Source organism: Nelusetta ayraudi, unplaced genomic scaffold (genome assembly GCF_046127955.1).
Source record: "Nelusetta ayraudi isolate G7.1 ecotype Tasmania unplaced genomic scaffold, CSIRO-AGI_Nayr_v1 ptg000002l, whole genome shotgun sequence".
NCBI classification, from domain to species: Eukaryota; Metazoa; Chordata; class Actinopteri; order Tetraodontiformes; family Monacanthidae; genus Nelusetta; species Nelusetta ayraudi.
In genome coordinates, this window is record NW_027466052.1 from 4,315,892 (window position 1) to 4,330,480 (window position 14,589).

Genomic DNA, 14,589 nt, shown 5'->3' on the forward strand with positions numbered 1-14,589 from the left:
CCATCTGCAAACTGATGGACCTCGACCCACTGGGGCTCATGTGAAGAGCCTCGGGATGAGAGATGATCTGCTGCTGTCCAGCTGGCCCGTAAACCTTGCGTACACTTCATCGCACAGCCTGTTTGCATCCCAGTTGATCATGCTGCATTGTTTAGTTTTGTGCCCCTTTGGCGATACTAGATGTGAGACGTACCCTTGAACGTGCCAACCTTAGCTGAAGCAGAAACAGCCTTTAAGCTCCTGCTTGAGAACAGTTGGCAACAGTTCAGAAATGCGTTGCCATACATGTCCTATAGTTTACCCACTTTTTACCCAATGAGCAGCAGGGGATGACTAATTATCCAAAACACTGAACAACACTGTACAAATCTCTCAAAATCTCCTGTTACCTGAAGCTTGGTTGGACCTTCATCACATTTGTAATGGGGGCAAAAACAAGGCAGCCTCAGGGGTGTGGTCACTAACCTGGGTCAGGTATCAGTGCCCTTTGTGAAATCACATCTATAGTGTAGTACAGAAGTGAGTATTGTTGCGCACAATGTCTGAAAAGCTGTGCAAGCAAAATATGTAAAGGATGGGCTTTTCTCATTTCTGGGGATTTGACTGAGGTGATGGAGACATTTTTAGAAGACATTTGGTAAAGTGACATTTGCATAATATTGGACCTTTTACTATGCAGAATACATTAAATCCCTTTTCCTGACACCTGAGGAACCATGAAGTGTCTTGCCTGCCTGAATGGGACAGAAAAGACTCTTGAGGCCCCTTCACCAATTACCTCAATTATTCGCCGTCCTTTTGTTTGATGTTTTTAAATATCCACTTCCCCCCTTTGAACTGTGTACTGACATAATCCAGACACTGTAATAACACTTTATCCATGGCAGTCATACCAAAGTAGCCAGCAGAGATGGCAGAGACATATAAAACCGCTCAAAGTTAAAATGCTTTTAGTGTGGCAACAATCCAGTAAACATCTGCAATGTGTTTCCCCACGTTTGGGCGGGTCCTTCATCCTCGTCACTGTGTTCGTAGCACCTGTGATCAGGCAACTCTTCACATACAAAACAGCTCTTAGCTGTAAAAACGCAGCTAAGATGAAACTACTGTATAGTGGGCGCTGGACAATGCCGAACCATCATGTTTTAGAGCTTCTGACACTCTTCTGTTCTGCCTCGGCACTTTGCAGGCACTTGGTAGCAACTTCCCAGATTCACTGTGCGTGGTGTGTTGGCTCAGCGCATTCACCGTGAGGAAATATCTATTAGTGCGAGCGTCACTCAGTCGCTCTATAGCTGCATTGCTATGCTTATTCTCTGAGGTCATTTGTTCTCCAAGAAACTTCGCAGTCATAATTTCCACCCGATTTGCTCAAAGTGTTCTGCTGTTTTCCTCCTTCTGTTCTGTTTTTTTTTTTTTTTTTTTTCCTCTGACTTGAACAAACAACATGGGCTGATGGAGAACTAAACAACCAGGAACAATTTAGCGTTCAGGTGGTTGGGTTTGTTGCGTCAAAATGTTTTTTTAATTGCGCCAACAGTAATTAAGACCGTTTCAAACTGAATAATTCAACTCAATTCCTTGTCACGGTGGCCTGGCTGGATTGTGTTTTACAGATCGCGCATCTTCTTCTGGAGGGCCTGGAGTTCAGTCCAGCTCCTTCCACGAGCATTCAACATTGAGAAATGGTGAAGTGAAGATTCCGAAAACAAAGTTTCCAGAGGTTACTTAAAAAAAAAAAAAAAAAAAAGTCTTGGCAAAGTTTGCCTGAAGTATGAAGCTTACAGAAGAAAATATACCGAAACATTTCCACATCATATAAAAGCTGAGCTAAAAAAAAAAAATTTAAAAAATAAAATGGTAATAACTTCCAAACCTCCTTTGTACAAAAATATACTGCACCGTGTAGTCGATTCTGTCGTCACTGTGACTGTAGAGGATCTGATGGTTTAAAATCTGGTTTGATGTTAAAGAAACGTGCAACGCTTTGAAGTGGCAATTAAGTCCAAAACTTGACAAGTGAATATTTCCAAGGCCTGATTTTAAAAGCTTTGCACAGTGAGTGATCAAAAAGACTCTATGACAGAGGGCTTTTTCTTTTTATAACTCACCCTCATCAATCTTTTAACAGCTTATTAAATCTCACTTTTAGGCCTCAAAAAGTCTTTCCATTGAGGACTTTTGAGCACTGTCCTTGTTGGAGAAACTGAAGTCTGAAAGTGGCTCGTGGTTCATGGTCAAAAATATAAAAAAACAAAACAGCAACAAAAACAACTGCAGGCAAAAACACAATCTCGGTGTGATGATGACTGCTAAGTGAGGACACTGTATTCATTCATTTATACACTAAAAATCACTGTGAGGCATTCAGACAAATAAGAGAGAAACGTCAAAACAGCAACACTATTTTTGTTGTTGTTTTGTTTTGTTTGTGCGTGTCTGTTGTGCCAAGCTGTGCGTGTTTCAGCACAGTGTGTGAGTATTCATGTGCGTTCCAAAATATCTAGTGTGTGCAGTCAATGTAAACCAGCGCTTTTGGGTGGCTATTGGCCAATAATTGATCAGCTTCATCTCCAGAGAACAGAATATCACATTAGCTCTCTGTTTACAGCCTTCAGCTAAAACCAACACTCTTGTGGGGGGGCTTCCACGTGTTTGCAAGGGGGTTTGCCGCCTTTTGACTGACTTTTACAAAGTGCGCTGGTCAGCAAACCCATGTGACTGCAGTGAACAAGCTGCATCCGTAGCAACAACAGCTGCGTGACACAAGCCTGATGCTTCATCTTAAGGCTGCGTCTGTCTCAACTCCGTTTCGGCCAGAAGAGTATCTGATAGAAGTCCGGCTGGCTCCCTACTGAGCCGCAGCCTGAGCTGCAGGATGAGAAGGTTGTTAAGAGCAAAGAGATTATAATGTCCTGTGTTTTCTCAACTATTAAATGTGAAGAAGCAACACGTCTCTCTTAAGGAAGCAGAGTGTGTCTGAGCTGATGCCTGCTCCCGCCGGACGCGGCTTAATAAAGTGTCTGGCTGTTACATGAGGACTCGGGATGAGGGATTCTCGGCAGATGATCCCTCGGGCCACACCGAAGCACTCCACTAAAAAAAGATTCCATCCAAATGAGACTGGAAGCCCACAGGGCAGAAAGCTCCAGTCGCTCTCGGGTTCGGTTCACGGCCTTTTAACTCACGTCAACCGCAGAGCTGCTTGTTTCCCCAACAAGTGAAGCCGTGACGCGCAAGCACGTCCTGTCGTTTCCGCTTTTCCTTGGATTTGCTTTCAAGCTTTTTGACCTTTAGCACTAAAATGTGTTGTGACAACAGTCCCACAATTCTTTTCACCACTGATCAGCGTCGGGGAAAGCGTGTGAGCGCAGCGGCTGCCCTGACACTCTGGGAAATAAGAAAAACGCCAAACTCTGCCCCTGTGATTGATTTGTTTCAAAATTAAAAACAAAATAAATTCTATAAATATTTTAGTATCCCCCCACCACCCCTCCCCCATATTTCCAGTGAAAATATGCCTTTGCCCCCCCGGAACCATAAATATGCATTTTGATAGTGTGAAATGCGATGTAAAAGTAGGAGGGAAGTAAATATCAACATTTTGAGCGAGAAATTGGTTTCCGGCAAGTTTGCTGCGAGTCCAGAATCATTGGACACTGATGTGTGTGGAGGAGCGTGAACGTTGACCTACATCGACACTAAATGTCACGGCTCCAGGACACTTCCGCCGGTTGTAGTGCGTGAAAGTAACTCTTAGCGGAGTCCAAGCAACTTTCAAATTTAAATATACATGTGTATCTGAGGATGAGTTGGAATTGCTTTAAAATGGCAGATATTCATATTGTTTAATATGTTGTATTTTTATTCAGTTTTCTCCCTGGATGCCAGATTCTTTGTTAAACTGAGCTTTGAATGCCATAATCAAAGAATCATCCACTTGTGTGAGCATCATAATAGACTGGCATTGATGAAGTTTGTATGAACTCGATAATACCAAGATTTTAAGGGCACAAAGTCAACTAATTCAGACAATTCTTTATGAAACAGAGAGATGACAAGACTGACTCAAGGAGGGAGAAAGCATAGTATAGCATCTTTGCTAACTCCGGCATGTTTACATTTGCCTCTTTTGTGTATCTGACCATTGATTTCATTTGAAATAACATGCGAGATAAGGACACAGTGTGTTTTCTGCCCCCTGATTAATTTCACCAGCCATCAATTGCTTATCAGTAATCCATTCCCCACACTTAGCTTTACTACTAACAAGCTTGATGAAGAGTTAGCATTGCATCAAATATTGACTGCTGCAAGCTTGACTTTCTTTTGTTTTGTTTTTTGGTCTCACTCTCAGCTGCTTCTTGTGTACTTTGCACCAGATGGATGCAATAACAGGTTTCCGAAGGGTTTGATCAGGTGTGCTGGATTATCTATGCACTTCCCTTGTATACAAAGTAAATATGGGAGAGTTCTTGTCTCATGAAGCGAAAAATCCTGCTTTTATTTCTAATTCTGTTATTTCGGAGTTAGTTTGGATAAGTAATATTCATTGCCATCACTTGAGGCTCTGCTGGAATGTGTCTGAAGAATGGACTCTCAGCAACAGGTAATTAGCTCATTGATAAGCTCATTAAGAATTGTAAATGTGTTGTTGAGCCAGTGGAAAAGGTCACTGAATCTCCACTGGCCGCTATTATAAAGTTGAATCCAATTACATTTGTTTTCATAAGACCAGGTGGCTGCGCTAAAAGCTGCCGCCTCATATCATTGCGCTGAAATTCATTGTTTTGTCTCGGTGCGGAGACAGTAGGTTGTGTTGTTTGCTTGCTATGCTTTTCTTAAACAGTGCCTTTTTTTTTTTTTCTTTTACTTGTTTTCTTTCATTTCTTTTTTTTTAGCCCCAGCGAATTGTTCAACTCTTGCGCTTCAAATCACTTTGGTCTTCGTTTAGAAACTGGAGAAATTCAATTCGTCATGGCTGATTGTGCTGTTTTATTGGCTCATCCTGAGACGCGAATGGCCACTTTAGTTTCGGCAGTCGGTTGGCTAAGTGTGGATTTCACTCACAGGTCATTGACAATTAGTGAGGGATTTTTTTCTTCCTGGCAAATGCTGTAAATACTCCCCGGATTCAATTCTTCTTGTGCCTCACTCTGCGTTCCCAGTCCCGTATGGAGATCTTGGTGTAATACACTAATCAAAGTCAAACTCACTTTTTGGGGGAAAAAAAGAAAATGTTCTCCTATCGTCTATCGCCTATCCTATCCGGTCGCCTATTTACCTGGGAACAACATTTTAAAAACAGAGGAAGTAGTGTCGACAATTAGTCCTGGAAGGTCCAGTGTTGGCCCGCCAGCCAACTGGGGGGCCAAGTTGACCCTGACAAAAATATCTCCATCCTTCTGTTCATCGTGTCTGCACAGAGGGTCAAAAAATAAAAAACACAAATGTCTGCATCACAAAATACATTCAAAAATCAAGTGCGCTCCATGCACCACCATCGTCAACATATCATCATTTAGATTGATGATAAACACCTGCCACCTTGCCAACTTTGTCATAATGGCAAGATGTCAACACTGCAAGCGGACAGGAGGCGGATACTTTGAAAGTCCACTTTTGGAGGTTTGGATTACACAAATAAAAGACGACATATGTACCCTAAGAAATCTAGGCATATATCTTATACAACTATTTACATGGCACCTTTGATAACATGAAATCTCACAGCTCAAAGTGCTTTACAGAGTGTAACAGGAATAAATGTGAAATGATTACCAAAGTAAAAACAACAACGGAAAAGAAAAAATCCTCCCTCCCAAATATAACAGAGCTTTGCATGCCTGGCAAAATATATTGGCAATTGGTGAAAGCACAAAAAAACAAAAAAAAACAATAAAAAGTCTATTCTGATTTCAACTTGAGATCCCCAGAGTGTCACTCACGTTCAGGCCATTCGGAATCTCATGGCAAAATACTCACAGATCCAAATCTGCTGATTTGGCAAACTGTCCAGAGAGATTTGTCCGATGATGCAGGCTTCTCGTCGCGAATTAGCATGATTTCAAGCTGCTCAGTGGTCACCTTTTACTTTCCACATATGTTGCACAAAACGTGCCACGTTACTCAAGAGTCTGCACCAAATCGGTGCCAGTGGCTCTGCTGTAGCAGGAAGTCGGCATGCAGATTTCCTCCTCTTCTCCGACCCTTGTTCAACTAAATTGCACTTGTCTCGTAGCGCTTGAGGCGCCCGCAAGCCCGCAATATATATATATTTTTTAAAAAAACCAGTGGAGCAATGCGTCTTCCCGTGACCCTGTTACACGAGATAAACCTCCGACCCCTCCACGAACTGCTCAGCCAAAGAAGAATAATAACCATCTAAATAACATCCAGCTCTGCCACAGGAACACGCCTGTAGTGCAAAGCAGAGTGTTTCAGTTTCGGCCGCCATGGAGAATCACGCTGCGAAACATGGACGTGCACGCCTGTGGCCTCTGTGAATTATTGAATAATTATGGTAAACAGAGCGTCCAAACGGTTCCAAACTGAGACTCACATCCAGCGACTTGCATCAAACAACCGGCGAGCACAAACGGAACGACAAGCCAGAAGTAAAAAAAAAAATGTTTTCTTTATTTTGTTTGGTATGAACTCATAAACATTTCCTTCCATTTTTGGTACGGTTCCTTCCACTCTTGCCTTCCTGTATTTCTCCAAACCGTTGGTATGACTGCATTGTGGCCCGGCATCGATTTTGCGGCGTTTAGTGTTCAAAGGAGGGTCCGGTCCCCGATAAATTTCTGTCCCTCACGGTGCCTGTGAGACCGAGAGCGGGCTCGGACGCTGCGCTCTCACCGACGGTCGCTCTTGTCAACGATCGAAAGCCAACCCGAGAAAATCCCCCCCGACGGCCTGATGTCCTGCTGGATGCTGCTGATGCAACCCTACAATAGCGGGAAATGAAAAAAGGGACGGGGGCTGGGGGTCCAGTGGGACTGCAGGCTCCTCACACACTCAATTCCTGTCTGTCTGTCCGTCCTCTTTTCCAGAACAAGAGCCTGAAAAACAAACTGCTCTCAGGACACAAGCTCTGCGACGCCTATGCCGAAGAGGTAAGTCTATTCAATGAGCACACTCTATTTTCAGCACATCTATTATTCATTCCCAGTCTGGGAATGCACCAGAGTTTTTGCCGTCCGCTGTTTAATAGCCGCGTGTGATTTCCGGGGATTCTCCGCAAGCGGTTTGGTTCTGAGGATTGAGGAAGCCTGTGAACGCGGCACGTCGTTAACGTGCTGTCGGCACACAAATGGGAACACAACTGGAAGACACCTGGAACTCGGCGGCGCTGAGCAGGAGACAGAGATGAAGACGTCCGGCTTCTCTTTGGCAGAGACGAGGACGGAGAGGATCAGGGACGAGCACATCAGAGGGAAAGCAGGTGTTAGACGTTTTGTAGAAGAAGGGGGAAAAAAGCCAGAGAGGCCAGATTGAGACGGTTCAGACGGTGAGGGTGAAGGATGCCCAAGTTGGACCTGGCATCCTGGAGGCCTGTAGGAAGAGCAGAGAGGAGGCGAAAGAGGAGCATGAACTTGGTTGATTTGAGGGGAGAGGATGAAGGGGGTCAATTGGAAGACGGTGATTGGCTGACAATTTGTCTGGTATTGGATGTTGCTGGTAACAAAGTGAGATAGTGTGAAGTTCTTCCTCTTACTACTGATTGACTCAAAACATGAGTACTTTTTTCACTCGTACAGGCAAAGGAACCATTTTTGTTTAATATATATTATATATTGAAATATGAATATTTCCCATCACAGTGCACTAGAATGTGTCCGGTTGTAAAAAAAAAAAAGTACTGGTTGCCGTGGCCTGGCAAGAGGAGCTTGATTCCTGGCCAGGGAGGAACCTTCTGCCTTTGCACGTTGACTCCATGTCCACATGAGTTCCCAGCAGGTGCAGCGGTCCTCTCCACTGTTCTCTTCTTCTTTAGTGGTAATACGTTCTTTTCTTTGGAGCAAAGTCAAGGTTTTTCCTTCATGTCCACCGTCCTCTCTTTCTTTTTGTATTGCGTGGATTGGCCCGAGTGCTCTCTCGCTCTCTCTCTCTCTCAGAACAACTGGCCTCCAACACACGGAGCTCTTTTTTTTTTTTTTTTTATCCACCCACGCCTGCACAAAGCAACCCGACGCTTTATCTGCGTCACGCCAAACTCTCTCCTTTCTCCTCAGCTCGCCTTCTGCTGCAGCCTCCACACGAGGTTCATGTCCTCAGTGAGTCTCTGCTCCCCCCTCCCGACCTCCTTCCTCTCTCCCTTCCACCACCACCACCAACCACCACCTTCCCGCTAAGCTTGCTGCAATTTAGCCACGTCCAATCGTACAAGCCAGCAGGTCCTTGGAGACGTGCTGATGACACGGCCAAGCGAGCGCAGCTGGTCCTGCGAAATTGTGAGCTTGACAGTTATGTGCAGCCACACATTTATTTATCTAGCGTTTATTTATTTATTTTTTATATATTTGTGAAGACTCTCCAGTTGGGCTGGGGGGGGACAAGGACGGCTAGACCTGATGGGCCAGATCTGCCTTCAGCTCAGAGGACGGAGAGCTCCTGATATTATGCGGCTGGTGGTTTCGGTCGCCTGCTATTTGTGAGGCCTCAGACTCGACGTCGGCTTCGGCTTGCGAAGCGACGCGGCAATGCAGACAAGTTAATAGAAGGCCAACTCCCAGGACTCCGGGGCTCGTTTGATCACTGCTACACAGGAACTACAAAGGGGTTTTTAAATGACGTCGCCATCTGCGATACAGCGGGTTTCCTTCTTCACTTCTTTATTTATTTATTTTTCCCCACTGAAAAACAAGCAATTATTTGGTCTGGGAAGGTTCTGGAGGGGGGAACCTTGGTGAAAGAGTGTCCAGGAAGACATCGTCATCAAATGAACATTTCACCTTTGCTATGCCTTGAAATAATTTAATTTGCCCCGGGCACCAGATCAGACAGACATCTGACTTTTGTACTTTCGGCCCATCATACCAATTATATAGCGTGTCAATCCTTAAATTAGCCCTTTAGTTCACTCTTTCATTTGGCTTATTATTATCGTCGTTCACTGGCCCTATCTTTCTAATCAGTTTTGTTGAATTAAAAAAAAAAAGTGAAATTTTGCTGCAAAAATGGAACGACCTTGGTGAAAAATTTATCTTGTAAGACAAAGAAACAAGGAGGCAAAATAATATTTGTGGCATGATTTAATAACCTTGCAATCACCCAGCCACAGGAGTCGCCTATATATGATCCAACACTACAAAGAAAAATTATGTATATGTTTTTGGAGGATAAATCTCTGTCTTGACTTTGTAATTATTTTAAAGCAGCAATTAGCAACAAAAAAAAATGTGCAGATTGAATAAAGGCATTTTATTTTGAATGTGCTTGAATAATAATCAGGAATAATTGTTAGCACCTGATCCAAATGCAAATTCAGTCCTCACTGTTGAGTGATGACTAATAGACAGGCCTTGTTTGCGTGCTGAACGTAATAAATCCTGGCTGTGGTTTATTTCTGGACAGGCTTCAACCATAACTTGGCGTTATTTCACTTTGGTAATGGTGCTGATCCAACAAATCTGGCCACGATGGGCCATAGTCAGAACTGCACTTTGTATTTAAGGGGATCACAGGCACATCTGAGGGTTGCTGAAGAGCTTTTTACACACGCTCAACTATCCTCCAGTTCTGTTACCCCACACATACGGCAGCGGGAAGTGGATGGTGGAAAAAATTATCATCACTAAGTGAAACTCTGAGAGGACGGTGACGTATTTGACGCTTGATTGTAATGTTGGAGGAGAACGAGAGTGAAAACGGCTCTGAAGTGGCACTGAGACTCCAATCATATGGCCGACGGTGTAAAAAGTGTTCACGTGGTAGGAAATGTTGTATCATGGACGTACAGCCAATCAGAAGGAAGTGTGATACAGGCAGTCAGCCAGCCAGTATAAAATCATCCCACTCTACGTAACCTACTCAATCTTAATTGGCTGGGATTGTTTCAGTTCTGCCCACAGAACTGCGTGATGGATTGAGCACCAGACTTACAAATGACTACAAGGACATATGTTTATTTTAGTCCCAAAAGAGGTGGACGACTTTTACTTATTTACCTCAATTACTATTAAAATAATCTTGATGCAATTGCAAAGTATTTTTATTTGGTGATTACAAACGAAAAACAAGTCAGTGCACTGCAGTTTCTGACAAAGGGATGGAGAAATTCAAGTCTCATCCCATTAAAGAAAACAAACGAAAAAGAAACGCGAGCGTGAGGATGAATTTAAACCGCAGTATAATCCATTTCCAACACGCTGGACGACACGTGGAACATCAGAACATGAGATCACACTCGCACACCTGCTGGGTGATGATTCCACGGTGCCGTTCCCACTGACACGAGAAGCTCCTGCGATGAAACGTGACTTCAGCGGATCAGCGAGCATCAAAGATGATCAACGGCGTCAGCCAGTCGCTGTAAGCCTCGCGCGAGTTTTGTGCTAAAAAGACAAAAGCTGGAAAAGAAAACGGGGTGAGATCTTGGCCTAGAAGACAACGTAGGCAGAGTTGAAGGCGCATGCTGTGAGAATACACAACATGCACTCGCTTAAGTGCACCAGCTGGCTCTGTTCAGGTTGAAAGCTATGAGATGATTGACTACAAACGCTTCAGGAGTATGTATACGAAATTTGGCACAAATTCTTATTTGATGTTATTTTTGGCTTCTCTCTTTTTGAATTGATTACAGTGAGCCAAACATTTAAGCCACATGAACACATGCATTTGCATTGGATTTTCAAGTGAGAAAGACTTCAGAGAACACTTTTGATAAAATCTTTGAGTTTTAAAATTGGAGTTCTGAAGTTTGCACCAAGAACTAAGCTGAGGACAGATTTTGGACACGCTACGCTGCCTTTGTTGCGCAGAATTGTATTATTTTGTCTTTTTTTTTTTTTCCCTCACCAGAATTTGGATGAGGGGCCGGCAGCTTTCTTCCAAGTGCGATTTGCGTCCTCGTCCTGTGGAAATTGGCTTTGGGAATCCCTGCCCTGTGCGTTTGAATACATTTCAGTTGGTGTGGTAATCGTTTTTCAGAAAGCTGCTTTAACTTGAGCTCTTCTTCTGCTGCCTCCATGCAGTGGAGGATGAAGCTTTGTGTTCTTAATCCCAGCTGTGTGGTGGAAAACTGCTCAGCCATAATGAAATTATATGTTAGCGACACTAAAAAGGTTGTACAGTGCTTCCGCCGGTAATTTCACGTGAAGCGATGCTGTTTCAGCTGCAGTGCTCAATTATGTCATCACAAAGTGAAAAACGTCTGGACCAAAAGAAAAGTGCAGTTTCGTCTGTTTGGCCCAAGTTTTAGCATGGTGCCATTTTGTTATTATCTCAAGAAAAAGTGCACATGTAATTTGTCCAAACTTTTGACTGGTAGTGAAAACAAAACAAAATAACTTCAGCCATCAGTGATTAGAGCCAGATGTGGAACCAAGAATGAAACTCCTATCATAGCTAGCAACAGCTGCAGTCTGCAATACTGTGCAACTAACACAAGCACAATAATAAGTTAGACAGCGCATTTTTAAAAACATTGTATCTTAGAGCAAGAAAAGAAGAGAACTAAAAAATAGATGGATACCAAAAACAAAACATGTTTACTGAATAAATAATATGAGTAATTGTATTCATGGATAGAGAGAGAAAAGCAGCGCGCACAAATTTTAATATTAAAATTATAAACATACAGTAAATGTCTGCTATGAGAGTTACCGTATTGAAACAATATGCTTATTGTTTTTGGGTTTTTTTTTTTTTTTTTTTTATCCTCCCCATTGGGGGGCACCTCTCACTGCCAACCAGAACTCAACAGACTCCTGGCCCAAAATAAACTGCATTACCCAGGAGGCACTGTGTGCCCCCCTTCAACGGCTGTTCTCTAAATAACCCGAGATAGATGTAGAGTCACCTTGTTTTCACTGCCACCCGGAGGATTTCTCAATGCTGGCCTGATAACTCCAACGGAGTGCACGCACATGCATACGCGCACACACACACACACTCTCTCTCTCTCTCTCTCTCTCTCTCTCACACACACACAGACACACACACGAAACAGCCTGAGGGCCAGTGGACTTGAAGCATAGGTGCTTTGTTTGGGTGACAGGGAGAAGAAAAGAGGAATACTAAATGCGCTGAGGAAGTAGCGGCATCTCCCAGCTGAAGCAGCGCTAATTATCATTAGCAGATCTCGCATCTGCCCTGTTTTCATCCCCTTACAAACGAATGCAAGGCCCATATATGCATAATTTTGCACAGGGACCCAAAACTCAGCACTTTAGCCAGAGGCCGTAAACAAAGGGCTAAATATGCTGTTTTCTACCAATCTACCGATTTTGTTTTTTTTTTTGTTGCAGCTTCAGAGCTGCTCCACTGGAGTTTTGAGTGAAAATGATGAGAAAAATCAGAAACTAAAATGGTACCTTTAATGCTAAAAGAAAAAAAAAATTGTGGGCAACCTCTGTAAAACCAGACGGTGTTGTCCTCAGGGGAAACATCTGAGAGCCCAAGAGTCCCGAGTCAAGGTCAGGGCCACCCAGTGGGGGAGAGAGAGACACGGGCATTAAGGGGCGATGGTTAAAATGCATAATTTCAGAGGAGAGATTATCACCCATTTCCCGTTTTTTTTCCCGGCGTTGCCGCCCATTTGTCATCTGGATGTGAAAAGCGACTCGGTTACATCGCCTCTCTTTCCGAGCAATTCCCCCATAAGAGGTCGGCAGATCTCGCCGATAAAGTCCGACATTGGATTTTGTGAGGACTTCCCGTGGCAAACAAAAACAAACTCCAAAGCAGTGACACCATTTAATTAACTCTGCGCTGCAGTTTGAGCGAAGCAGCGTGTTTCCATCGTCTTTGTCATCTTCTGTACATATGGAGCAGAATAATGATGGAGGAAACAGCTACGGCTCACCTTTAAAAACCAACTGTTTCCAAATAGCACTGCGCATAAAGTGGTGATATTAATAGACTCCAGCGTATGTTTGTTAAAGACAGCGTACCGCTCGTGTTAGGCTCAGGATCTGTTCCGGTCTGTTGCTTGTGAACCATGTTATCTACCTTCTTAGATCTGAAGCCTGAAGCAAGTTTTATTCCCCTTTTTTTCAGTTAACTGGTTATTGTGGCCTGTGTGAGATTCTGACAAATTTCCCTGCTGTAGGAGTTATAGGGGAAAAAATTACATAACCGTCAACTGCAGCTGATAATATGGAATTACATTGCCGTTTTAGACAAGTAATCCATTAATAATATACACAGCTGCAACACAACCATGTAATACCTCAACTAAAAATAATAATAAGGTGGTGGAAAAAAGTTTTTGAATGCCTCATGCATTTGTGATATACTGTGTCTCGCTATCAGGTCTTAAGTGCTGTTTATTGGAGTGTTTAGTCACCAACGTTTAGCGTCATGCTGCCCGTGCTGCAGTCTTCCAACCAGATCAGAACTTGTGTTATTAACGATAAACAACAAAACAATTTATATTTGTTTGTGTGCCTCTAATGTAACCAAATCGCTTGGAAACAAAACCCAAAAAAATAAATGAATAAATAAATTATCAAAATTTTCAAACAGTTAGCAATATTCTACGCTAACTAGCTTACACAAGCACCTCTCGCCATGCTGCTCTGCTTCACTCGCCATCCACGTTCTACAACTCACAGGTATCACGCCACGCGGAGGCATCGGCTGCACTCGGTCCGCTGTGGCTCGCAGCCAGCCGGCTGCTCTCGCCTCAGCACGCCGGCTTCAGCCAATCAGACACACTCTGTAAACAGAGCGAGCTGGTGTAGGCAGGAGGGGGAAGCCGAGGCGGTGCTGACGGCGGCGAACTCGCAGATGTATGCCGCGGACGTCTCCTCGCCAACTCCCAGCTCATCCCGCCCGTGTCCGCTCGCATGCTCCGCTGCTGCCTTCTTCTGAAAACTCAGAACCATTGTGGCTGTTCTTTCACAGCAGGGATTAATGGCACATTAAGGTCTGGGGTGTCGGCAATACAGTGATGGAAGCAATAGAAGTGAGCCACACGTTTCTATTTCTCCTCCACTGTTCTCAAAAATGCTGGTTTAAGACGGCACGAATGATCAGGAAAACATATTTTTACTATTTTACATATTTATAATAGCAGCCACAAAGGAATGGATGGACACTTTGGATGACAATTCTTTAAAACAAAAACAAAAAGTAAACTGGCACGTGACATGGAACATATCCTACGTCATTCACAGTTTAGTGAAGAGCCCACTGAAAACAGCCAGGAGACAAACGCTGAAAGGTGATTGGGCAAACCGTCCATCCATCACATTTAAATGGACCAAATCCAGACAGACACTGAAGGCTACAACTCAAGACTCTTCATTTTGCATCATTCGTCGAGCTCAGCTAAACTCTTGCCAAAACCAGACGGGAATAAAACGCGATGTCGTCAGCCAAGAAAAGCCTCCAGCACCGGTTTCTTTATTTCCCCCCCCT

At 43.7% G+C, this 14,589-nt stretch overlaps 1 protein-coding gene across 1 annotated transcript in view; it reads left to right on the forward strand.

Moving 5' to 3' along the window:
- The window catches only part of luzp2 (leucine zipper protein 2), a 140,777-nt gene that overhangs the window by 103,254 nt on the left and 22,934 nt on the right, over window positions 1-14,589 (forward strand). Inside the window, exon 6 of the mRNA XM_076018171.1 lies at window positions 7,056-7,118. Coding sequence (XP_075874286.1) covers window positions 7,056-7,118 — 63 coding nt within the window. The remainder of the gene's footprint in view (window positions 1-7,055; window positions 7,119-14,589) is intronic.